Source organism: Prionailurus viverrinus, chromosome A2 (genome assembly GCF_022837055.1).
Source record: "Prionailurus viverrinus isolate Anna chromosome A2, UM_Priviv_1.0, whole genome shotgun sequence".
NCBI classification, from domain to species: Eukaryota; Metazoa; Chordata; class Mammalia; order Carnivora; family Felidae; genus Prionailurus; species Prionailurus viverrinus.
The window spans coordinates 19,585,551-19,612,683 of record NC_062562.1 but is presented as its reverse complement, the minus strand read 5'-3'; the positions used below and the strand labels follow the sequence as shown (position 1 = coordinate 19,612,683).

Here is a 27,133-nt window from a genome sequence, read left to right as displayed (position 1 = left end):
CCCAGAACATGTTCATTACAGCCACTGTCACATTGTATGGCTGTTTGTGTGGCTATCAACCTGAAGAGCCTGTGAACATGAGGTAGAACCCTGTTTCCTACCCAGCACATGGTGCTCCATCAATGAATGAAAGAATGAGCAGATGAGTGTCTATCAGGAGGTGATGCACCTACAGTTCTAAGGAGAGGGAAATCACAGTTTCGGTTCTTCCCATGGTTCTCTCCATCTATTTATTTCCACTTTTTGCAGTCTGCCCCTGACACGTACCGCTTGCAGAAAGCCTTCCCAGATTATGCCCAGCTACCACAATGAAGGTTGGGGCCTTCAGGATAACTCATCTTCATCATTTCCCTTTCACCTGGAGAAGGAAGTAGGCAAGAAAGTTAACACGGGGAAGCATGAGCTGCCTAAAAAGGCAGCTGGGTAGGCTGGGAGAGGGAGGATGGGGAATCAGGCCCTCTATACTCCAGCATCTCCAACTCCAGACTCCAAAAGAGAGGGGTTGGGATGCTTCCTCATCCTTCCCCAGAGCAGGTATCCCAACAGACCTGGTGGAGGCCACTGGGCTGCTCAAGTCTCTCTGGGAAGAAGATGTTGTCCTCCAAGGTGGCATCTTCGAAAGGCTGCTGGAGGAGGGGATAAGTACCGTAGGTCAAGCTAGGGTACTAGCCGAATGCTCACCTCCTGTGCCTCCTTTCCTGATGGAGAAAGCAGGAGTTCTGGACTTTGTCCTTATAGCCGAGCAGGCTTGGATAAGTCAGTTAATTTCTCTGAGCCACAGCTTACTCATCTGTTAAAATGGAGCAATGATGCCTACCTTGTAGGACTGTTGAAAGAACACTTTGAGGGTCTGAGCATGGGACCTTGCTCAAAGGAGATGCTCTGTGTCTGCCTGGACTTAGTGCAGAACTCTAGCTGCACAAAGGTCAGTAACTTTCACCGGAGGCCTGGCTGTAGCATCACCAGTTAAACCATGTGACTGAGCTAGTGACAAAGCCTCTGGTGCCTCAGCATCCTGAGATAAAGGGTGGGAAAGATCTGTTCCCACCATCTCCCTCTCATGAGTGGCAGCTGAGAGGACACCACGGGACAGAGATGGCTTTAGAATAAAACACAAAAGCCAACTCATACTGAGCAATTACCTGGGTCAGGCTAAGTCCTTAATGTCCATTAGCTCATATAATCCTTGCAGACACCATGGGAAGGGTACTATTATTCTCTGTATATATCAGTTTTACTTCTGTCTACCTACTTACTATTTTTATTTCTATTAAAACAATTTTTTAATGTTTATTTTTGAGAGAGAGACAGAATGCAAGCAGGAGAGGGGTAGAAAGAGAGGGAGACACAGAATCCGAAGCAGGCTCCAGGCTCTGAGCTGTCAGCACAGAGCCCGATGTGGGGCTCGAACCCATGAACTGCTAGATCATGACCTGAGCCAAAGTCAGACACTCAACCGACTGAACCACCCAGGTGCCCCTCTACTTAACATTTTTAGAGAAGTTTTAGATTAACAACAAAATTGAGCAGAAAGTACACAGCCCCCATACTTCCCCCCCACACCCGCCTCCTCCCTCACCCCAGCCTCCTCAATTACCAACATTCTCCACCAGAGTGGTACATTTGTCACAATCAGTGAACCTACACTGACTCATCATCATCTCCCAGAGTCTGTAGTTTATTAGCACTCTTGGTGTTTGTATATTCTATGGATTTGGACAATGTATGGTGACATGTATAGTTTTACTTTTCAATACGATTTATTTTTACCAAAGCAGTACATGCTCAGTGGTTTCAAAGCTAAAGTACAAAAAGAGCTTATATGGAAAAGCAATCTGCCCTGCCCACTCTTTCTAACCCAAGGCCCAGGCCTCAGGGGCAGAGTGGATCCTTGTTCTGTAGTCCTCAGCCTCGGGAGGCCGGCGGCGGTGGGAGGGGGGGTGGTGGTTCACCCTTAGCACTGAGGTGATGAACCTTCTTTTTAGGATAAGGACTATCAGAAGGGACAGGGGAAAAATAGCCCATTGGGGCCAAATGGCCAGATTGGATACCCTCTACCCCAAGGTCAGCCAAGCATCTCCAATAAGACATTCTAAAGGTTATTATAAAATCCCTGCTTACTTCTTTAGAAGACCTAGAGATCATTTTTGGACTTTTGCTGGATGAGGAGAGCTAAAGCCCAACACAGGAAGGCTGCCATGATGTGAAGCTCCTGGGGCAGAGGGAGATTGGGTTCTGGCTGGCTGTGTATCCTGGGAAAACTTCTCCCCTCTGGACTTTGAGATCTTCATGTGAAAAACCAGAGAGTTGGACAGCTGATCTCTACGGCCATGTCTCAGCTGACAGAGGGAGTCTGGGCTCCTATTGCTTAGCGGCCCAATCTCTAGTGCTCTTCCTGTGAGCTGGGTACTTCCTTGTAGCCACCTTCAAAGTAAGCACTATTGCCCCATTTCATAGATGAGAAATTGAGACCCAGAAGGGTTGTCAGGCCACATAGCTAAAGAGGAACAGGGTCAGGATTCTAAATCAGGGCACATGCTCTCCTTCCCCAGGGCTGGATCACTGAGCCTTCTGTCCCGCTTTCACTGGAATAGGTGCTCTGGTGTGTGTGTGTGTGTGTGTGTGTGTGTGTGTGTGTGTGTGTGTGTGTGTGTGGCAGGTGAGTGGGTAGGTGAGTGGGCAGGTGAGTGGGCAGGTGAGTGAGGTAGGAGAGAAACAGAGGATCCCATGGCTTCCAGTAGCAGCAGGGCCCAGCTCACTAGGCCCCCAGGATTTCAGTCTCCAGGCCCACCTCAGGGTGAAGAGCATCACATCCACATTCTGTTTGATGCCAGCTTCTCACCCCAGACCAGTAGTTCTTGGCTTTGGCTGTGAATGAATCACCTGTGGAGCTTTGGGAAACAATAGTGTCTGTGACCCATCTGTAGAGATACTGATTTAATTGATCTGGAACAGGCTCCTGGCACTGGGAGAGCATCAAAACTCCACAGGTGATTCAAATGTGCAGCTAGGGCTGAGAACCTTGTACTAGTCTGTCAGCTTACTGAAGAGCCTTGTTTTTGCTTCACCATGCCTGGCCCTAGGGAATGTCTGCTGTCTTTGCCCTGCCTCCCTAGCCATCAGGGCAGAGAAAAAGCAGTAGCCTTTGTTTTCTGCTACAATGTAACTACCTTTCTCTGTAACAAGGTCCACAGCACCATTACTCTGCCCTCTTGAATTTCTGGTCCTCCTCAGAGTAGCCAAGGCCATGATGCTTTTTATGGATTCTTTGAAACTAAAGCCCCTGGAATCTAGTGCTTACAGGTTTGGGGGTGGGGAGCCCACCTTGCTCTCTGCTGCATCTTTGAGGAAAAGAAATGGGGGAGGGCAGGGTTTGCTCTCCACCCAGGCTGCCCTGAGTATTTTCTGGCTCCTAGGTAAGGCTTGCAGCCCCATGAAATTAGTATGTCCTGCATTCAAAAAAGGACAAGGAGAGGGGTGCCTGGGTGGCTCAGTCGGTTGAGTGTCTGACTCTTGATTTTGGCTCAACTCATGACCTCAGGGTTGTGAGATAGAGCCCCTCTTTGGGCTCTGTGCTGAGTGTGGAGCCTGCTTGAGTGTCTCTTTCCTCCTCTCCCTCTTTGCCTCTCCCCCACTCACATGCACGTGTGCACACTCTCTCTAAAAAAACAAAAACCCACACAAAAAGCTCTGAAAAAACTTTAAAAAAGGACAAGGACAATTCTGGAGGCTACAAGAATCTCAGAAGAGAGGCAAATCTGAATGCTACCCAGAGAATGAGAATCTCCTGTCTCCTGCCTACTGAACTCAGGTACAGAAAGGTGCCTGATGTGCTCCTGACTTAGGACACCTATGTGGGCTTTGGGCCACAGAGCCCTGGATGCTGATTTCAGAACCCATTAAAGAGAATCAAAGTTAGGAGTAGAGGGCCAGGTGAGAGGTGGGTTGGAGATGTACTGGCGGTTGTAATTAAGCCGAGTCAGGACCAGGAACTGGAAGTGATAGTGGGGGAAGTTACTCAGGACAGGACTCTGAGGTGGCCACTAAATGTGGTATTCCTTAGCCTGCTCTCTTTCTTTTTAAAGCCTGGGCTTTGAAGTCACAGATTTATGGCAGGCCAAGCCAAGATGGGTCTGGAAGTCACATGACAGATGGTTTTCAAACTGAGTTCCTTAGAATCCTAAGGAGTTCCTCAGAATTGGTAGGAACTCTGCCACACAGTGTCCTCCAACTCCCAACATGGCTTCTTTTTTCTACTTGATGAACAGATGTACAAGATTTCACTGGAAAAAAAAAAAAGGATTCTACACTAAAATAATACTAACAAAATTTAAAAACCATAGCTCTAGTAAACTTCTGATGGGGAAACTTGCCCAGGGTCGCCCTCTAGTCTTTTTACCCCTTAGACCAGACCTGTCCCCACAGCACACTCGCAGGCTCCATAGAGTATACAGTAGAAGACCCTCTGTGGAAGTATGGCTTCAATGCTGCAACAAAAATGGCCAAGAGAGGAGCCACATGGGGGAGGGCCACTCTTAACAGAATGAATGACCCCAAGACCCAGAACTTCAGCCCCCGAGAGGCAGTGTGAAGCTGCCTTGGCTCTAATGTCAAAAGCCCTCATGATTCTAGTCTGTTCTTACCTTCAGGTAAATGTAGGGACCTGACCTGGGAGGCAGGGCCCTAAGGGATTCCAGGCTGCCCCACCACTTCCTGGGCCATAGCTTTCTCTTTAAGGAAGGCAACTGGGGGGGGTAGGGGGAGTCACCTGGGTGGCTTAGTGGGTTGAGCCTCCGACTTTGGCTCAGGTCATGATCTCATGGCCCTCGTGAGTTCGAGCCCCATGTCGGACTCTGTGCTGACAGCTCAGAGCCTGGAGCCTTCATATTCTGGGTCTCCCTCTCTCTCTCTGCCTTCTCCCGCTCATGCTGTCTCTCTCTGTCTCTCAAAAATAAATAAAACATTTTAAAAAATTAAAAAAAAAAGGAAGGCAGCTGGGCACAGTCACTCAGCTCCTAGACTGTGGGCCCTCGAGAGCAGGACATGTCATCTCCATCGTGTGCTGCATCCTCCTCAGCCCAAGTGACACAGGACACAAGGTGAGGCATAGAGCTGAAACTCAGGAATACTTAACTTCACAGAAAATATTTTTTATTGATTAAAAAAATTTTTTTTGAGAGAGAGAGAGACAGAAAGTGAGTGGGGAAGGGGCAGAGAGAGAGGGAGACACAGAATCTGAAGCAGGCTCCAGGCTCTGAGCTGTCAGCACAGAGTCCAACACGGCACTTGAACTCACAGGCTGTGAGATCATGACCTGACCCGAAGTCGGAGGCTCAACTGACTGAGCCACCCAGGCACCCCTATTGATTTTTTTTAAAACAAGGCTTCAGGGGTGCCTGGGTGGCTCAGTCAGTTAAGTGTCTGACTTTGACTCAGGTCATGATCTCAAGGTTCATGGGTTTGAGCTCTGCATCAGGCTCTGTGCTAACAGCTCAGAGCCTAGAGTCTGTGTTTCCCTCTCTGCCTCTCCCCCACTAGTGTTCTGTCTCTTTTTCTCTCTTAAAAATAAATACTAAAACAAATTTTTTAAACAAGACTTCAATCAAGTGGCTCTCCTGAATCCCCCCCCCCCCATACAAACTGTGACCTTCCACAGCAGTGGTTGCCTTTGTATACTGTATGTAGTGAAACTTTCTTCTCCCTCCTGTTTTCTTTCATGGGTTGGCTTCTCTGGTGGTAGAAATTTCTATACTCTGGAGAGAGTGGGCTCTGGGTATTCCCATTTATTCTCCCAACATTTTTCTTCCTCTGAGCAGTCCAACGGGTGAGGGTATCCCAAGGCCAACAGGGCTGCTTATCAATGGAGAAGAATGTGAGGGCATGTGCTTGTCCAGGAAACAGGTGGAAAATTCAACCACAAGTGAATGACCATCGATGGATTGCACTGAGGGGAAGACTGAATCCCCAGTTCAGAGGTCTTAACCTCTCTTTGCCATGGAACATCCAGAACATCAGTGATCAGAACTTTTATATGTATTCAATTGGGGTGGGGCCCTCTATTCACCCTCTTCCTCTGGGTCTCAAGGGACAGGATGATGGCCAAAGACCACAGACCACAAACCCAGGCGCCTGCTGTTCTTACCTCCCTGCAATGACCAAGATCTGAGAAACTGTTCTCATCCCCAGGTCTCCGACTGACCCCCTCATGCTTTACAACCCGAGCCCCTCCAGACCCCCCACCTCCCTCAGAGTCCAAAGGCCACTTCTGAAGCCCTCCATACCCCCAAGTAATTCCCACTAATCCCTGGTTGTCCTGGTCCCTGGTCCTGTGGGGAGGCAGCCAGCTTTGTGACTTCACAAAAGGCCATCTTGTGACAAGTTTGGACCAGATGAAGCAGGAGCTAGACAGAGGGGCTCCCCCCAGAAACACCATGTGACTTTTCATAGAGAGACACCCCCACCTCTGAGGGAATGAAGAGGAACTGCCTCATGGTAAGAGCCCAGGACATCTTCTACACTTAGAAACACCTTTCCTTAATGACTTCAACTCCCAGACCTAACTGGATATTCCTGGCTACCCTGGCAATATGTCTCAGAGGTCCAGGTCCATTGCAGCAAGGTTTAGGGAGGGGCAGGAGGTGGTGGTTACTTCAAGTGGTGGTGGTGACGGTGGATCTCTGGCCTCTGAATGGGAAGTCAGATGAGCCTCCTTCCATTACACAAAGCTAATCTTCTCTAGGCTTTTCAAAGTAAAAAGACTGACAGATGTTTTATGTGACCTGAGTCTTCATCAGGGTCTGCCCCTGTGGTCTCCAGAGTACCTTCAAATAGGTCAGGACTGAGATCCCTGAATTCTATAGAAAGGTTTCATGGCCACAAACAGGTATTGTCAAAAATCCAAGGTCTTTTCTCTCCAATTCTGACTCCACTGTTGTTTCTCCTGGAAGAACTTATGATTCCAGGAACGTGAGGCAAAAGAGGCTGGGGGTGCTTTCTCTTTACCTTCCTTGCACCTGTTCCTCACCCTCTTACCTGGAGCATAGTCTCTGGAAAGGGCAGGCCACAGGGGTCAGCAGGGATGCTAACTGGCAGCCAGGCCGTCATCTGATAGGTAGTGCAGGTACCTGGAAGGCAGAGGTTGGCCCTCTTCATGCTGCAGCCCTTGTTTGTGATGGGCAGGTTCACTGTGAGGGTAGCCCAGGGTATATCTATGGCCACCCCCTCTGCCCTCTACTTTGTGACATCACCATCCTGCCAGAGGATCCAGAGAAAGAAGCAAGTGTGCTCTGGGCAAGGATTCTAGATACAGGCTTTATCCCAGCAGCTAGGCAGGGTGGATAGGCTGGTTTGGGAAGGTGACATGTCTGGCTTTACATCTAAGGGGCTCCTTGGCCTTGACTACTTTCACCTTTGATCAGTGGTAGCTCTTAAAGCTCTTAAAGCATCTGGAGGCCTAGGAACAGATCTTCTTAAACCACCCTCTGATCCATGCAATTTTCAGTTCTGGGGTGGGACAGAGAGGTGGACAGGTGATCCCCCTCCGGGTGGTTCCTATGCTACTTCCCAGCACTTTTGAAAATATGCCCCAGGATTTTTTTCTGGTGAGGAGCTCATTTCTCATTTAAATGAGGAAAACCTGAGCTCTGCCAGCAGCTAGTCCTGGGGGCAAAGAGAAACCAGCTGAAGAACTTAAACAGGGACAGCATTAGACCAAGAATAATCAAAATAGGAATAGTCATCACTTCTCTAACACTTACTGTGTGGTAGGCCTCAAGCCAAGTATTTTACATGCATTATCACATTTAATCCTCAATGCTAGAAAGAAGATGTTATTTCTACTTTCCAGCAAAAGAAACTGAAGCTCGGGAGGCAGAGTGATTAGGCCAAGGTTCCACAGCTGGTAAATGGGAGCACCAGTATTAGGATGCAGGTCTATTTTCTTCCCAGGCTGGACTCCACTGCTGACCCATCTCCATCTGCAAACTCTTACCAGTAAAGAGGAAAAACTATTTTCTTATTCTTGACCACAACCAAAGGGGTTAAAGAGAGAAGGGTAGATGGGAAGAATTTGAGCCTAATAGCACTCACATCATCAGCTTGTGGCTAAAGGAGCCTTGACTGCTTTGCCTGTCTAATGAAACCCTTTGGGAGGCAGCTGTTCTTATTTGCTTCTAACTATTTTGCAGATGATTTAAGAGAGGCTCTGGGGACCACATGCAGGGAGTCCTTGGGGTCCAGGGCTGAGCAGTGGTTCTGAGGTGGTGTTGCCAGATAAAATATAAGATGACCAGTTCACTTTTTAAAAATGTTTATTTATTTATTTTGATAAGAGAGTAAGAGAATGCTTGCGAGAGAGGCAGAGAGAGAGGGAGAGAGAAAATCCCAAGCAGGCTGCACACTGTCAGTGCAGAGCCTGACACGGGGCTCTGTCCTGTGAACCGTGAGATCATGACATAAGCCAAAATCAAGAGTCAGATGCCGTACCTACTGAGCCACCCAGGTGCCCCAGGATGACCAGCTCACTTTTAATTTCAGATGAAAAATATATAAAAAAATACAAGTATGTCCTAAAGATTGCATGGGGCTCTTCCGGAGGCCCTTCAGTCTTGTTGAGACCCTGGTAGGTGGGAGCTGGGGGGGGGGGGGGGGGGGGGGGGAGGGTTGGGGGGGATGGTCTGCTTCATTTCCTACTTGAGCCTCAGGCCCCTCTATGAAGTTGAACCTGTGGGAATAGGAGGCACAGACTGACTTCTGGAGACCACAGCTACTGTGGCCACTGGACAAGGTGGGGCTCAAACTCTGTGGAGTCTCATTTTCTCCCTCTGAAAAACAAGAGTGGTGGATGTGGATGCTGTCATATAGGAGTGGTTTTTTGCACACCTCATGGGCAATGGTGGTAAGTGTTCTATTTTCCTAGGGGGCTGCCAAGGTTCCCAGGCAGGAGGAGGGCACCAAATGAATGACTGGAATTCCCTCTTTGTCCATCCTGGGGCCCTCAGAGCTTCACAGCCCTAAGCTACTCCATGGTGGCTCCTGTGGCACTTGGACACTTGCGGAAGCAGTCTTGTTCAGCCAACAGTGGAGTGGGGGTTGATGTGGGATAGCTGGCCTGATATTCTGGTCTCAAGGAGTTTTAGGAGGAGGCCCAGGAACTGTGGGCACCAGTGTGGGAATGCGCTGGTGAGAACACCCGGATCTGGTGAGTCTGGAAGTAGGTGACTGGAAAGAAGGGGTGGCAGAGAGGGGTGGAACATCCTGAGGCCCAGAGGACTTGGTGCTATTGATTTTCCTACTCCAGTACATGGGCATGCTTAGGGGTAAGGGCAGGTAGAACATATCCAACTCTGTAGCCCTTGGTGTTGGGGCCAGGGATGGGCTGCTCTTGCCCTTTATATGCCACCAGGCAGCCCTGTAAGCATGACTTTTGGATGGTGCCTGCTGTTTCTGAGGCACACCATAGGGAGGGGTTCAGCACAGGCAGAGCAGAGGAGGACAGTCCAGAGATGTTCTTCCAATGAGGCCAAGGAATCTCTTTCCAGTGATTCATGGACAATGTGCCGAACCAAACCAGGTGTGTGGGCCTGGACTATCTGTGGATTTATGCTTGTATGTGCTTAGATGTCAAAATGTTGTCTGTGAGGCCTGGTGCCAATGCACAGGTGTGCATGCTTGTGTATCTGGCACACGTTCCTGTGCTGTGATGTATCAGTGAATATGCTTGGAATGCATCTGCAGCCTGGAAACAAGGGTGCTGTCTCCTCCCCTTCCCAGAGTGGCAGTCCGGGAGTGCCATCAATTGTGTGGCTGTGTGTGTGTTGGCAGGGGTAGGGAGGCTGCAGGCATTGTGGAGCAAAGGTTCTAGAGAGGACCACTCTACAGGCCATGTATAGCTCCTGCTCTGCTTCTCCAGCCTCCTGGTCCTGGCTTTTCCTATTTTTAATTACAAAAATTTTTTAAGATGAAATTTATTGTCAAATTGGTTTCATACAACACCCAGTGCTCATTCCAACAGGTGCTCTCCTCAATGCCCATCACCTACCCCCCTCCCTCCCACCCCCCATCAACCTTCAGTTTATTCTCAGTTTTTAAGAGCCTCTTATGGTCTGGCTCTCTCCCTCTCTAACTTTTTTTTCCTCCCCCTCCCCCATGGTCTTCTGGTAAGTTTCTCAGGATCCACATAAGAGTGAAAACATATGGTATCTGTCTTTCTCTGCATGACTTATTTCACTTAGCATAACACTCTCCAGTTCCATCCACATTGCTACAAAAGGCCATATTTCATTCTTTCTCATTGCCAAGTAGTACTCCTTTGTGTATATAAACCACAATTAAAAAAAATTTTTTTTAACGTTTATTTTTGAGACAGAGGGAGACAGAGCATGAACGGGGGAGGGTCAGAGAGAGGGAGACACAGAATCTGAAACAGGCTCCAGGCTCTGAGCTGTCAGCACAGAGCCCGACATGGGGCTCGAACTCACGGACTGCGAGATCATGACCTGAGCCGAAGTCGGCCGCTTAACCGACTGAGCCACCCAGGCGCCCCTAAACCACAATTTCTTTATCCATTCATCAGTTGATGGACATTTAGGCTCTTTCCATAATTTGGCTATTGTTGAAAGTGCTGTTATAAACATTGGGGTCCAAGTGCCCCTATGCATCAGCACTCCTGTATCCCTTGGGTAAATTCCTAGCAGTGCTATTGCTGGGTCATAGGGTAGTTCTATTTTTAATTTTTTGAGGAACCTCCACACTGTTTTCCAGAGCAGCTGCACCAGTTTGCATTCCCACCAGCAGTGCAAGAGGGTTCCCGTTTCTCCACATCCTCGCCAGCATCTATAGTCTCCTGATTTGTTCATTTTAGCTACTCTTACTGGCGTGAGGTGGTATCTCAGTGTGGTTTTGACTTGTATTTATTTCCCTGATGAGGAGTGACGTTGAGCATCTTCTCATGTGCCTGTTGGCCATCTGGATGTCTTCTTTAGAGAAGTGTCTATTCATGTTCTCTGCCCATTTCTTCACTGGATTATTTGTTTTTCGGGTGTGGAGTTTGGTGAGTTCTTTATAGATTTTGGATACTAGCCCTTTGTCCGATATGTCACTTGCAAATATCTTTTCCCATTCTGTTGGTTGCCTTTTAGTTTTGCTGATTGTTTGCTTTGCAGAAGCTTTTTATTTTATGAGGTCCCAGTAGTTCATTTTTGCTTTTAATTCTCTTGCCTTTGGAGATGTGTCAAGTAAGAAATTGCTGTGGCTGAGGTCAGAGAGGTTTTTTCCTGCTTTCTCCTTTAGGGTTTTGATGGTTTCCTGTCTCACATTTAGGTCCTTTATCCATTTTGAGTTTATTTTTGTGAATGGTGTAAGAAAGTGGTCTAGTTTCATTCTTCTGCATGTTGCTGCCCAGTTCTCCCAGCACCATTTGTTAAAGAGACTGTCTTTTTTCCATTGGATATTTTTTCCTGCTTTGTCAAATATTAGTTGGCCATACTTTTGTGGGTTCAATTCTGGAGTGTCTATTCTATTCCATTGGTCTATGTGTCTGTTTTTGTGCCAGGTCCTGGCTTTTCCAAAGTCCCTCTGTGATGCTCTTCAATCCCATCATTGACCCAGAGCCCCATTCTGAGTTTCTGAAGGGGAGCAGTGCCATCTGGTGGCAGACTGAGGCTGCACCAGGAGCAGGTGAGTGGGACCCTGGGTTCCCACAAGGGCTCTTTCAGGTTCCCAGCCAGTGGGGAAATCACAGCTGTGTTACCTAGACCATGGACAGAGGGAGGGTATCTAAGGCTTAAATGCACTAACCTCATGCATTTTGGTTTTGTGGCTCAGGGAGGCACAGTAAGGAAGTCAGCTCAAGGAGCGCTGGAGGATAGGTATAGGAAAGCTGTGAGTGCAGCCTCTGGACCCACAAATCTGATCCCCGTTCCTTGGGCCACTTCTCTGGGCTCAGATTTCTCATCTGTATAGGTGGCTAACTGTATCTACCCTGTGGGGTAGTAGTGAAGGTTAAATGAAAAAGTGTGGGTTAAAAACTGGCTCAGAACTGAGCCTGCTGTAAAGTCAAAGGAAATGGTAGTGGCCATTACTAACATAGGCAAAGTTCCAAAAGCACAAAGAAATGAGCTGTGCCGTCATTGCAGGTAAAAGGGTTGCAGAGAGGTGACAAGTCTGGCTCTGCCACCCCACAGTCTAGAATTTTGTGTCTGAACAGCTGCTCCAAGTTACATAGTTAAATGAGGAGGGAGGTCTCTTTTCTGGAAAAAGGGGAATGGAATCAAGACATCCAGCATCCAGGCTCTGGTCAGCTTCTTACTAGTTGTGGAACCTGAGTATAGCAGCAGGCAGGTTTGCTGGGTTCCTGATCCCCCTGTGAAAGTGTTGGCTGTGAGGACTGCATAGAAATGCATAAAAACTTGTTCAGTTCTCCTGGAGAGAGAAAAGCTGGGTAGGGTCTTATCAGGGAGAGATTTTGCTCAGCTGTGGAATCACATATATTTTTCATATCCCTAAAAAGGGATACCTGAGTCAGAGGCAAGAATCGTTCTGGTTCCATTGCTAATTGGGTGTGGGATGCTAGGTAAGTCATTTCACTCTCTCTGGGCCTTACTTTTCCCAGCTGCAAAATAAAGGAATTAAATTAGATGACCCTGCCTTAATCTATGGCCTTTTAATTTTTTCCTTTTCTCTGCCTCATATGACACCTAGGATAAATACTGATCCCACAGGTTAAGTCTTGAACAGAAAGGAAGACAAAACCAGTGTCTTCTGTTTCATGAATGCTGTGCTTTCTGATAAGCTTGTAGGAAATATTTTCCTAGATAATGGTATACTCTAGGTATAATAGGGCAAATGAGAGACTAAAACAGAAGCTCACTCCAGTCACACAAGGCAGAATAAGGTTACTGAGAAGGTGTCAAGCGGTCGTAGCGTACGCCAGCTTGTGTGGATCTGGTGCCTCACTATGCGCTTCCGCCTTCCGAATCAGCCAATGAGTACACAGCAGTTCGCATCCAGGCGGAAAAACTATAAATCCCAGAAGTCAATGCGCCGGGAGTAAGGACTCAAGCGCCAATCAAGACTGATGGGCCCCGCCCCTAGAAGAGGAACTTCATTTCCCAGGCGGCCCCGGGCTCTTCGATTTTTCTTTCCTCGCGCTGGCGTTTTCCTTCCGCCCCCTTCCAGCGAGCCTCGCGCCAAGTCGGAACGCGCGCGCGCGCGGCACGTAGAGCGCGAGTGACGCATAATATGTGGGCCGCTCTGGAGCTGTGGTCGCGCTGTGTGTGAGTGAGGGAGAGTGAGTGCGGGACCTGAGGCGGTGTGTGTGAACTGTGGCCGCTGGCGGGGTCAGGGGGGAGCGGCGGAGCCGCCCGGGAAGGTGAGTGGGGGAAGGAGGGAGACGGATCTCTGGGAGGGCCGAGAGGAGACAGGGCGCGTGGTCAAGGCGGGAGGGAGAGTGGGCGCCGGGCTGGGGGAGGGGCGGCACCTGCCTGGGCCGCCGGCGAGGAGGGGGCGGGCCGGGCCGCCGGGGAGGCTGGGTCTGGGGCCTGACAGGACTTTTCCTTCTTCAGATTCTTGGCTCGGGGGCGGGGCTTCCACGTTCTTCTCTCAGTCCGCAAAAGAAGCTTCCCGAGAGTAACTCTTCCGCCCGGAGTGGGGGGCAGGGGTGTGCTTGCCCCTGCCTGGAGGAGGGGTGCCTCCCCTTCTCCTCATTAATCTTTTTCTTCTTAGTCTTCCCATTTTCCGTTCCGTACGGGCTGGGGGGCTCCATCTTCCTTGCCGTACGGCGGCCCCCTTCCCTGGCTGTGTCTCCGCCTCCAGCTCCAGTCACCTGGGCGGGCTCTCCCCTCCCTCGGCCTCGTGCCACCTCCCTTTGCACCCGCCCGGCTCTCTGACCGGGCGAGGGGGGCGGAGCTTTCCGGGCACTCCTCCCACCCCTATGGTGGAGGGGAGGGATGGAGGGAGAGGTGTGTGGGTCCTACTGCGGGGAACCAAACCTCGGAGTGCCCGCCTAGCTTCCCGGGAGCCTATTTCCGGGGGTTATAGTCGTTTTCAACTAGGGTGACAGGCATTTGCTCAATTCTTCTCTTCCTAGACGGTTTCCGTCTCACTTCCTCTTACTGTAGTGCTAGCTCTTGGGTTTCGAATTTGAAGAATAATTTTGGAGTGTGGGTAATGGTTCTTTTTGAGTCCCAAATGAATCGTCTTTGTCCATGTCACATTGGCCTTAGTTTTTCTTTACTCAGTCTTTTCAGCGAAGCCTTTTAATTAGTATACACGTTTAATTATTAGCATCATCTTCCTGTTCTAAACGCTTTGTTAATGTACAGAGCGAGGAGTTCATTGGCAATGTCCTGTAATTTTCTTTTTCCGGTGTACTGAACTTTACCTTTAAGGTTTATAAAAGCTTGTATATTAAGACTCTTTAGGAATTGATTTCGTTTTTTTTTTTTTTCTTGATGCTGTCAAGATTTTTGTACATAGCAGTATTATCTATTTGGTGATAACATTTTTGGATGTTGAGATAATACAGAAATTGGGGAATATAAAGGACGTAATTTTATGCTCAAAATCCCTTGAGTAGTTGCTGAGTGCAGTGTTCTGTTGTACAGTTAAATTTAGTAGAGGAAGAAACTGGTAGAATGAACCACAAGATAGTTTGGAGTGAATGAAGTTGGGTTTATTATCAATTTCCTTATGTTAATTTTGTCATTGTTATGGACGCCGAATAGAAAATTGTTATATGTGATCTTGTCATCCTTATTATTGGGTAAATTTTACTTGAATCTTCAAACTTTATTTAAAAAATAAGAATGCTTTGAGACATTTGTTTCACGATTTTAGCCTTACAAGATCTGTCCTTAACATGGACTTTATTTTAGGCTTTGGTATAGTTTCTGCCAGGTAGGCCATTAAGTATTGTGTATTTGGGGAGGACAGATTTTATGATTTAAAAAATTACAAAAGGTTACAAAATAGTGGAAAAATGGTAGAGCTAGGTTAACAACCTATACTAAAAAATATTTTTCCTTTCATTATCTCTCAGAAAATTTGTTACCTTCACAAAAGTAGTAGATATTATCTGGTGCTTGTGTGTTTTTCCAGCGATCTTTTGTTCCGGGGTAAGGTGCGTGTACATGAGTGTGTACACACACACACACTTTGCTTTTCTCATTTGACACATACTTAAGAGTTGGTTCAAATTAGTAAAGGAAATGCTTCTTATTTTTTTCAACTTAAAAAAACTTTTTTTTAATGTTTATTCATTTTTGAGAGAGACAGAGACAGAATGCGAGTGGGTTGGGGCAGAGAGAGAGGGAGACACAGAAGCAGAAGCAGGCTCCAGGCTTTGAGCTGTCAGCACAGAGCCCGATGCGGGGCTCGAACTCACGAGCTGTAAGATCATGACCTGAGCCGAAGTTGGATGCTCAACCGACTGAGCCACCCAGGCGCCCCTTTTTTTCAACTTTTATGGAAAATTTTAAACGATTGTTTATCCATTCCGATTCAATGATTGTTAATATCTTGTTATATTTTCTCTATAGGTGGGGTGTATATTTCTTATTTTGTGGAACCATTTGGAAGTTAGTTGCAGACACATCATCTCTAAATACTTTAGCAGGCAACCTTTAGGTTTAGGACATTCCGCATATTTTTTGTGGGCCTTTATTTCATTGCATGGACAGTATTTCCATTTAGCCTTCAGAACAACCACTTCCACTTCACAGATAAGGACATTGATATTTGGAGAAGTTAAATAACTTGACCCAAGATCTCACGGGTATATTTGCAGAGTTGGCATATGAATGCTTGAAATCCTTTTCTACCAAAGTACCAATTGATTCGCCGTTGGGACTTCTCTGAGCCCCTTTTATTATCTGTAAAAAAAAAAAAAAAAAAAGGGTAGGGTTGTTGTGAAAATTCAGAATAACATTAGAAATTAGCCAAATGTCTGTCCCATATTAATATTCAGTAATTGGTAGCTATTGTGTCACTATTGGATAGGCCATAAATTCTGTGTACCACTTAAAGAGCTCACTTTAAAACGTGGTGAATTGAGTAATGTACCTTCACTGTCCTGTGCATAACAAGATGACTGCACCTTTAACATTTTATATTAATGGTCTTTCATTGATAATAAAGTAAATTATCATTGATATTTTCAAAAATTATTTTTAATGCTTATTTATTTTTGAGAGGTGGGGGAAGGGCAGAGATAGGGAGACACAGAATCCAAAGTAGATCTCAGGCTGTCAGCGCAGAGCCCTATGCGGGGCTCGAACTCACCCAACTGTGAGATCATGGCTTGAGCCAAAGTTGGGCACACAATCAACTGAGCCACCTAGGCACCCCAATATTAATTTAGTCAATTACAAGTTTAAGTTTTGCCTGGGCAAGTGACAGTTATTCCCCAAATTACAGTTATTCATAAACATAATTAAATGGAAGTTTTGAAAATGATGCCAAAAGAATATATGTGTTTCTAAATTGAACTCTAAAATTTTAGTATTTCAGTGCCCTTGATTTTACCTTTTTCTTCTTAAACTTTTTATTTTTTAAAAAAATTTTAAGTGTTTATTTATTTTTGAAGAAGCGACAGAGTGTGAGTGGAGGAGGGGTAGAAAGGGAGACACAATCCTAAGCAGGCTCCAGGCTCCGAGCTGTCAGCACAGTGCCTGATGTGGGGCTCCAACTCGCGAGCTGTGACATCATGACCTGAGCTGAAGTTGGACCCCCAACTGATGGAGCCACCCAGGCCCCCCATTAGTTTTATTTTTTTTAAAAATATTTATTTTTAAGAGAGGAGATTGAGTGCGAGGCAGGGAAGGGCAGAGAGGGAGGGAGACAGAGGATCTAAAGTGGGGTTCTGTGTTGAGAGTAGACAGCCTGATGTGGGGCTCGAACTCTTGAACCACAAGATCATGACCTGAGCCGAAGCCAGAGGCTTAACGACTGAGCCACCCAGGTGCCCCTTGAGTTAACCTTTATTAAACATAATATTTTCCTTAAACTTTGCCTTTATATGTTCTATGTTGATCTCTTAAGTTATCCAAGAGGCATTTCCTCCTGATTTTTTTCCCACTTAAAAAAACTTGTGGTCAAATTCACATACCATAAATTGACCACTGACCATTTTATAGCGTTCAATTCAGTGGTATTTAGTAGACTAACAATGTTGTGCCATCATTACAATGTCTTTTAGTTTCAAGATGTTTTCATCACCCCATTTCCATTAAACAGTACTCCATGTGTTCCCCCAATCCCAAGCCCCTGGCAACCAGTAGGCAAGTTTCTGATAAATTTACCTATTCTGGATGTTTTGTGTAAATAGAATCATAAAATATATAACCTTTTGTGTCTGGCTTCTTTCACTTAGTGTATTTTCAATTTTTTTTTTAAAAGTTTTACTTATTTATTTGGAAGGAGGATGGAGAGAGAGAGCGAGAAATCCCCAAATCCCAAACAGGCTCCACACCATCAGCGTGGAGCCTGACACAGGGCTCGATCACATGAACTGTGAGATCATAACCTGAACTGAAATCAAGAGTTGGATGCTTAACCCACTGAGCCACTCAGGTGCCCTGAATATTTTCAGTTTTCTTTCACAGCTCTAACATATATCAGTACTTCATTTCTTTCTGTGGCTGAGTAATATTGCATTGTATAAATGTAACCACATTGTGTTTATCCACTCATTTTTCGATAAACATCTTTTGGCTATTGTTTCCACCTTTTGGCTATTGTGAATATGCTAACTTTGAACATTTGTGTACAAATACTTCTTTGAGTATCTTTTTCAGTTCTTTTGTGCATATAACCTTAGTGTGGAATTGCTGGGTCGTATGGTAATTCTATGTTGAACTTTTTAAAAAGTTTTTGAGGAGGCACCAAACTTTTCCATAGTTGTTATGCCATTTTATGTTACCACCAACAGTGTGCTTTCCATTTTCTCCACATCCATGCCAATGATCATTATTTTCTTCTTCTTTTTAATGTTTATTTTGATAGAGAGCATCTGTGTGTGAGCGGGAGGGGTAGAGAGAGAGAGAATCTCAAGCAGCTGTCAAGCACAGAGCCTAATGCGGGGCTCAATCCCATGAACTGGGAGAATAATGACCTGAGTCGAAATCAAGAGTTGGACACTTATCTGACTGAACCACCCAGGCACCCTTATGATCATTATGTTCTGATTTTTTGATACTAGTCATTTTAGTTGATGTAAGTGGTATCTTATTGTGGTTTTGATATTCATTTCTTTGATGAATATAGATCATCTTATGATATAGAGCATCTTTTGGAGAAGTGCCCATTCAGGTTCTCTGCCCTTTTTTAAGTCAGGTTTTTGTTGTTGTTGTTGAATTGTTTTTTATATATCCTGGATACTAGATCCTTATCAGATATGATTTGCAAATATTTTCTCCCATTTCATGGATTGTGTTTTCATTTTTCTTGATAATGTCACTTGATGCACAAAAGTTTTAAACATTGAAGTCCAGTTTATGTGTTTGTTCTTTTGTTGCTTATGCTTTTGGTGTCATAAATAAAAATCCTTTGCCAATTTCAGGGCCATGAAGATTTACCTCTAAGAGTTTTATAGTTTAAGTTTCCACATTTAGGTCTTTGATCCATTTTGAGTTAATTATTGTATGTGGTATGAGTCAAGGCCTCAGCCTCATTCTTTTGTATGTGGATATCCAGTTGTTTCAGCACCATTAGTCTTTCTAATAATGATCTATTGGTCTTTCAATAAGTTCTTTCCCTATTGAATGGTCTGGCATACTTGTTGAAAATTAGTTGATTATAAATGTGAATTTTTATTTCTGGACTCTTGGTTCTGTTGCATTGGTGTATATGTCTATCTTAATGCCAGTACCACACTATTTTGATCACTGTAGCCTTGTAGTAAGTTTTGAAATAAGTGTGGGGGGTGTCTGGGTGGCTCAGTTGGTTCAGCATCTGATTCTTGATTTCGGCTCAGGTCATGATCCCAGGGTTGTGGGATTGAGCCCTTCATTGGGCTCTGTGCTGAGCATGGAGCCTGCTTAGGATTCTCTCTCTCTCTCTCTCTCTCTCTCTCTCTCTCTCTCTCTGATTACAATAAGTAAATGAAATCTGAAGTGTGAATCCTCCAATTTTGTTCTTTTAAAGATAGTTTTAGTTATCAGTGTTTCCATTTTTGCAAAAAAATGTCATTAAGATTTTGATATGGATTGCACTGACTATTGACCATTTCGGAGAGTATTGCTTTCTTAACAGTATTAAATCTTCTAATAACGTGAACATAAGGTGTCTTTTCATGTATTTAAGTCTTCTCTAATTTATTCCAGGAATATGTTGTAGTTTTCATTGTATAAATCTTGTGCTTTTTGGAGTTAAACTTACTCCTTAATATTTTGTTATTTTTGGTACTATTATAAATGAAACTTAAAAAATGTTTATTCATTTTTGAGAGAAAGAAAGCAAGTGGGGGAGGGGAGAGAGAGTGGGACAGAGGATCCCAAAGCGGGCTCCATGCGAACAGCAGAGAGCCCGATGTGGGGCTCTAACTCATGAGTCACAAGATCATGACCTGAGCTGAAATCAGATGCTTAACTCACTGAGCCACCCAGGTGCCCCAAGAGGGAATTTGGGTTGATTCCACGACTCTGGGATCATGACCTGACTGAAATGACTGAAATGAAGTGTCAGATGCTCAGCTGAGTCAACCTAGGCGCCCCAAAATTATTTTCTAAATTTCATATTTGGATTGTTTGTTGCTGGCATGTAGCAGTACAACTGATTCTTTGTGTTGATCTTGTACTCTGTAACTTTCCTAAAATTTGTTAATTAGCGTTTTTTTTTGTGAATTCTCTAGGATTTTCTATATATAGATTATGTTACCTGTGAGTAAGGATAGTTTTACTTCTTTTCCAACTTGGATGCTTTTTCTTTCTTTTTCTTGTTTAACTGCTCTGGCTAGAACTCCAGTACAGTGTTTAATATAAGTGTGAAAGCAGGCATCCTTGTCTTTTTTTGTGATTTTTAGGGAGAAAGCTTTCATTCTCACCGTTGAGTATAATGTTACCTGTGGGTTTTTTTTTTTTAAAGTTTATTTATTTTGAGGGAGAGTGTGAGTGGGGGAGGGGCAGAGAAAGAGAGGGAGAGACAGTGAGAATCTCAAGAATCCCTGTCCACGCAGAGCGAGACATGGAGTTCAAACTCACGAACCATGAGATCATGACCTGAGCTGAAATCAAGAGTCGAATGCTTAACTGACTGAGCCACCCAGGTGCCCTTCTGTGGGCTTTTTAAATACCCTTTACCATGTTGAGGAAGTTCTTTTCTGTTCCCAGTTTGAGTTTGTTTACTTTTTCTTTTTTCACAAAAGGGTAATGGATTTTATCAGATGTTTTTTCTCTGTTAATCAGATAAGCATGTGTTCTTTTTCTTCATCCTATTAATATATTACATTGATTTTTGTATGTTGAACCACTTTTGCATTCCTAGGATAAATCCCACGTGGTCGTGATCTATAATTCTGTTAATGTGTTGCTGTGTTCAGCTTGCTAGTATTTTGTTGAGGGTTTTTGCATCTGTATTGATGAAAGATATTTGTAGTTTTCTTGTGATGGCTTTATATGGTTTTGGCATGAGGGTAATGCTGGCTTCATGGAATAGATTAGCAAGTGTCCTTTCTCTTCTATGTTGTGAAAGGATTTGAGGATTGATGTTAATTTTCTTTGAATGTTTATTAGAGTTCACCAGGAAAGCCATCTTTTTCTTAACACTTTTGGGATGTGTTTTAAGAGATTAATTTTGCTGTTACTGCTTTGCCCAGTTTCTAGATCTTCATCATACAATTTTACTGTCTAAAAAAATTGGCTTAAATTATTGTGCCCCCCACCCCAACTCCTAGTGCTAGTATTCCTCAAGATTGTGAAGGTCCTGAAAAAAACAAGAAACAACTCAAAAACTCTTGTAAACCAGAGTACATTAGGGAGACATGACAACTAAGTGCCACATGGTATCCTGGATGAGATCTTGGAACAGAAAAAGGACATGGATGGAAAACCTGGTGAAATCTGAATTAAGTTGAGTTTATTTAATGATAAAGTATCAATGTTGGGTCTTTCTTTCTTTCTTTCTTTCTCTTTCTTTCTTTCTTTCTCCTTCCTTCCTTCCTTCCTTCCTTCCTTCCTTCCTTCCTTCCTTCCTTCCAGCACGAACCAGGGAGAGGAAGAGAGAGAATCTTAAGCAGTCGCCATGCTTAGTGTGGAGCCCAAAGTGGGGCTTGATACCACAACCTGGGATCATGACCTGAGCTGAAATCAAGAGTCAGATGCTCAACCAGCTGAACCACCAGGTGCCCCTCACACTTATTTCAAAACTTACTACAAAGCTACAGTGATTAAAACACTGTGCTGCTGGCATTAAGATATATATGCCAATGCATAGAACTGAGAGTCCCTGATGCTTAACCAGTTGAACCACTCACATGCCCCTCAATGTTGGGTTTCTTAATTTTGATATTGTGCTGCTATAAACTATTATGGTGCATTAGGGGAAACTGAACTGGATGAGGGGTATATTTGAATTCTCTGTACTACCTTTGCAATATTTTTATAAATCTAAAATCATTCCAAATACAGTTATTTTAAAAAATGCATAGTCCATGGTGACTGAAAAATACAACCTGGGTTTTCTCAAGTTAAAATCAGAGGTCTGTATTAGTCACACCTGCAGTATTTCCTTTTTTGTGACTCTGGCTAGAGAGGCTAAAAATGTGGATTCTTGGGGGTTCCTGGGTGGCTTAGGCAGTTAAGCTTCTGACTTGAACTCAGGTCATGATCTCATGGTTTGTGAGATCAAGTCCCGTTTTGGGCTCTGTGCTCACAGCCTGGAGCCTGCTTGAGATTCTCTCTCTCCCTTCCTCTGCCCCTCATCCGTTCACGCTCTCTCTCAAGAAAAAAAAGTTAAAACAATAAAAATGTGGATTCTTCTCTCCAGAAAAGAAGACTTTAAAAAATTTTTATTTGGAAATAGTCTCCTTTGGTGACATGAATCACAATGTACTGTTAGAAGTGCCTCTACTTTATTAAAACACGAATATTTACATTTTATTTTATTTTTTAAAGTTTTTTTTTTAATTTATTTAAGTAATCTCTGCACCCAACGTGGGGCTTGAACTCATGACCCTGAAATCAAGATGTGCATGCTCCTCTGACTGAGCAAGCCAGGTGCTCCACAAATATTTACATTCTAGACATTTGGTGGTATTTTTCACATGTATTTCCTTTGGTCTTATGGTAGATATCTTTAGAAGAGTTAATAATTCTAGATCAGATAGTAATCCCTTTCTAGTGTTAAAGTGTTTTTTTTTTTTTTTTAATTTTTTTTTTTTAACGTTTATTTATTTTTGAGACAGAGAGAGCATGAACAGGGGAGGGTCAGAGAGAGGGAGACACAGAATCTGAAACAAGCTCCAGGCTCCGAGCTGTCAGCACAGAGCCCGACGCGGGGCTTGAACTCACTGACCGTGAGATCATGACCGGAGCCGAAGTCGGCCGCTTAACCGACTGAGCCACCCAGGCACCCCAGTGTTAAAGTGTTTTTATGGAGTGGTTGCTATTTCTGTGAAAACAAATTTTGCAGGGAAAGTATGACATTTTGATCTTAAGACTACTTTGGCAAAGAAGTTGGTCTGTAAGCCATCTAAACCTTTGAGTCTCATTTATCCCTTTTGGAGCCCCTTATAAATAAACTTCTCTTCCTCATGTGGATGTCTCATGGCATCTCCTTCAAAGCTTGTCTCAGCTCCCTGTCCCTCTGTATCCGTGGACTGACCACTCAACCTAGCAACTTCTCTGCTTCTTTCCATCCTCTCATGCTCTTCCTAGGAAATCAGCTGTGAGAGAGGTTAGGAAGCCTGAAGGATAAATGGGTTTATAATGCTCCTCAACTTTCATGTTGGTAATGATCCACTTTAGTTCTTGTCCTTTTGTTAAGAATTGACACGAATATATCGTTTATCTTTCATAGAACTTTCCCCCAAAGATTTACGAGAGCAAAATATTTTGGGGAGTGGTTTTTGCTACATTTTCTATTAAAAAAAAAGAAAAAAAGCTTCAGGGACCCTGGGTGGGTGGCTTAGTTGGTTAAGCGTCTGACTCTTGATTTCAGCTCAGGTCATGATCTCATGGTTCATGAGATTGAGCCCTGCATTGGGCTCTGTTCTGATAGTATGGAGTTTGCTTGGGATATTCTCTCTCTCTCTCTCTCTCTCTCTCTCTCTCTCTCTCTCTCTTTCTCTCTGTGTGTGTGTGTGTGTGTGTGTGTGTGTTTGTGTGATCTTCCTCTGCTTGTGCGCACGTGCTCTATCTCTCGTTCTCTCTCAAAATATGTAGCTTCAGAATTTTGGTCCTCAGAGATCTAAGTCAAGGGATTTTTCTATGTGTGGTATGTAGACATATGCATTTTTGAGGAGAGAAAGGGATCCCAGCTTTTTGTCTGATTCTCAAAAGGGGTTCCTGATCCTAGAAAGGTAAGAATCACAGTTTTCATCCAGTTTGTCTCATTTGACAGTTAAGCAAACCGAAGTTGGGAGGGGGTGAGAGGACTTGAAGAGTATTCCGGCTCCCAGTGCTGGGTTTCCCACTGTACCACAAATGAAATTATTTGAGGGGGGGTCTCAGAGTTAAGTTTTTGTTGCTTGCTCATCCCTTTTCTCCCCCTTTATCACTGTAGGAAGTATGTCCAGTTTATTTGCCTGTGTTCATGTGTTATTTACTTATATTTTTGATTCCTTAGGCCAAGCCATGACTACAGTAGCGGTGCATGTGGACTCCAAAGCTGAGCTCACTACCCTGCTGGAGCAGTGGGAAAAGGAACATGGCAGTGGGCAGGACATGGTACCTATCCTTACCAGGTATAAACAATTATATATTTTTAAAAATTCATTTAAAAAAAGGGAAAAATTGGAGAATAGGGGAACATTTTTATCTTGAATGTGAATTCTAAATCCATCTTTATCTCACTACTTCTTGAAGCTCTTACATTTCTTACTTTTCCTTTGAGGCTGTTAGTTCTTAATCTCTTTCTTTAGGTTCTTCTCTTGTCTGTGTTTCAATCCTAGGGTTTTGTTAGTGGTTCTCTTTTCTCTTCACCCTGAATATTCTACCTAGTTTCGTTCCTGTCCATGATTTAAAACATTATTCCTAGGTTCAGTTTAAAATTTCTATTTCTGCTTCAGACTCCTCTTTTTAAAAATTTCAGACCCTTTTCTCAGCTGCTTGGTATACCCATCTTTACCTGGCTATTTGCAGACACCTGAAACATACCATGTCTACAATAGAGCTTATCATATTCATCCTGCCTCCTCCTTCTTTCACTCCCTTTGTACTCCCTGCTTGGTGTACATAGTTTCAAACTAAAAACCTGAAAACCATCTCCCCAGTGTATTCCTCTCTAGTACAATTTAGCCCCCAAGCAGGATTTCTGCTTTTTCTTCTTCCCTATTCCCCCTTACCACTTTATTCATTAGATACTGATCATGTCTTGATTGACCTCTTAGGCAGTGTGAATTTTCTCTCCATATCCAGTTTACCCTCCTCCAGTACATCCTTCTATTGGCTGAAAGAGTCCTCTTTCTAAACACAAATCTGATTTTTATGTCTTTGATTGTAATTCTTCTCTGACTCCATTTTTCCTACAGAATAAAATATAAACTTTGTAGAGTAGTCTAGGAAGCCATTTATGATTTGGCCCCCGCTTCCCTTTTCTGCCTCATAGTATTAGTCTCTTTCAGTAAGGAATAGTACGGTATTTTCTAATGTCTGTGTTCCTTTGGCCTGAAATGCCTTTCTTTGGTATGTCTGTCTGCCTGACAAAGAATCAGTTTTGAGAATCATGTCTGTAAAACCTTCTCTGACTTTGACATTCCCAGGTAAGTTTGGGCACTCCTTTTTTTCTTTTTTAATACTTGTCATTCATATATATGTATATGTATGTGTGTATATGCACATATACACACACACATAAAATGTGGTATAATTCCCCTCATTTTAACTCTAATCACATTGTACTATAATTCTTTTTTTTTTTTTCATGTGTCACTTTACTAAATTGTAAGTTTTTTAAAGACAGGTACTACACCTTTTTTATTGGTGTCTTCTTGGACAATGACATGTGCATGCCTGGTACATAGTAACTATGTGGGACATAATTTTACTAAATGATTGTATTAAACAGGAGAATGAAAAATAAAGGCTGGAGAGGAATGCCCATGGTTTTTCTAAAGAGGAGGTCACTGGAACATGGGGATCTTTAACATCTAATCTTTGATACAGCAGAGAAAAAAGCCTTTTGTTTATGCAATGATGTATTCTATAGGAATAAAGAGAACTATGATCTTTTGAAAGTTTAAATAGGGATAAATGCTTTGTTGCTGTTGATACATGGGGAACATGTGAAAAGTGCAGTTTATTTTTTTTTAGGAACAGGATTATTGCTGACGGGTGGAAAGTGGATTTTAATTTGTAGAGGCATTGGAGATTAAGAACTACTGATCACAAGATACTTGAAATGCAGCCACAGTGAATTAAAGAGTCTAAGTATTGTGCAGTTAAAATATGAACTATTGCTGTAACTAAAAGAAGAGAGTCATAAATAGGGATAACAATGTTAGTGGTAGTTTCACCTAATTGGAAAAAGTATTTATTGAGTACATATACTAAAGTTCCTAAGTGTTTTATTTTGAAGAATATTTCACATTCATGATCATATTTGACCCTCCACTTAGTCACTGTGCTGTGATATTCAGTAGTGTAAAGCCTAGAGGGGCTCTGTCTTCAAGGAGATCACCATCTGGGGGGCAACTAGCAGATACAAAACAATGAGTAGTAGTACAAATTAATATCTAATGAGGTGTTAAATTGGGCAGTATGGTTCCTTAATATTGCAATGGTTATGAGTATGGAAAGAATGTTAATGAGTCAGTTTCTTTTATTCACTCAGCAAATATTTGAGGACCTTTTGTGTGTTGCAACTATCAGATACTTCCCTGAACCTCAGTTTCCTCATGTGTCACTAAAAGTATCACTGAGAGCTGCATTGTTAAATGGCACCCTTCTTTGGAGCTACTTGCAAAAGACAGCCAGACAGTGGAGACCTAAGCTTAGAATTTTGGGTTTTAACTCCTAATTCCTGTGGTAAAGGTTTTTTGGAATAGGGAATTGAAAGATGGTGGGTATAGCTTGACGAGAAGCAGAGAAAGAAGGTTTTCTAGGAAAAGTGAAAAATGTGACTAAAAAAAGCATCGAGGGGAGAAGGAACTGGGGCATTTTTTTTTAAATTTTTATTTATTTATTTATTTTTCCAATATATGAAGTTTATTGTCAAATTGGTTTCCATACAACAACCAGTGCTCATCCCAAAAGGTGTGGGGCATGTTTTTGTGGCAGTGAGGAAAGGGCCCTCTACCATAGTGAAGGGCGAATATAAGGTAGGAGTGGAAAATAAAGTTACATGGAGCAAGATCTTTAAGGATATTCAACGTTAGACAGGTTTAAGAGCTAGTAGGATGTGTTAAAAGTCCAGTATTTTTGAAATGGGCAATTCCTGTCATCCAAATTGTGGGTGTGGTAGTTCACTGGATATTTCCTGAAGTTCTTTCACATGTCTGTGGTCTCTTCTTTACCCCCACCTCAACTGACTGCATGTTTTGGGTGTTTTGGTATATTCCATGAACAGCAAATGAATTTCAGGCTTGCCTCTTCTTTTATTTGCCACAACTTTCGCTACTTTTTTGGCAGTTTTCCTAAGAAAAATATGTTTTTTTATCTTAGACTTTTTATTTACTATTTATGTTTTTTTATTTATTGTAGTCAAATCTTTGACTTGATTCTGTGAAAAGAGACTGGAATTGGGCCAAGCTATGTGAGCGTTACCCAAGTTCTACGGTTTGTTTTTTCATATTATTGAGACATGTACTGTACAGTACTCTGCTTGATGGATTCTTTACTTACAAAACTATCATCTATATCACATTAAAGAACTTGAGTACTACCTCCATAAGACTCCTTCCTGCCCTATCCCAGTCAAATCTACCTTAAATTGTTTTTCTGTTTGTTTTTTTTCGATTCAGTTTTCATTGTAACCACACTTA

The 27,133-nt window shown here is 43.6% G+C and overlaps 1 protein-coding gene and 1 long non-coding RNA gene across 9 annotated transcripts in view; one reads left to right on the top strand and one right to left on the bottom strand.

The window, feature by feature from the left end:
- Window positions 1–215: 215 nt before the first annotated feature.
- On the bottom strand, window positions 216–7,205 carry LOC125151378 (uncharacterized). Its single transcript, XR_007146753.1, has 3 exons — window positions 7,033–7,205; window positions 549–626; window positions 216–358 (listed from the first exon to the last, which is right to left on the bottom strand). It is a non-coding gene; the product is annotated as an uncharacterized LOC125151378 (long non-coding RNA).
- The window catches only part of DCAF1 (DDB1 and CUL4 associated factor 1), an 88,354-nt gene continuing 67,619 nt past the window's right edge, over window positions 6,399–27,133 (top strand). For 2 of the 8 annotated variants that reach the window (XM_047832223.1, XM_047832196.1), the window contains exons 1-2: window positions 11,582–11,676; window positions 23,779–23,896. In XM_047832223.1, the coding sequence (XP_047688179.1) occupies window positions 23,787–23,896 (110 nt within the window). In that variant the 5' untranslated portion in view covers window positions 11,582–11,676; window positions 23,779–23,786. Of the gene's footprint in view, window positions 6,493–11,578; window positions 11,677–13,212; window positions 13,370–23,778; window positions 23,897–27,133 lie in introns of those variants that run through there. The other 6 variants (XM_047832178.1, XM_047832168.1, XM_047832213.1 and 3 more) reach the window with 5 other exon arrangements.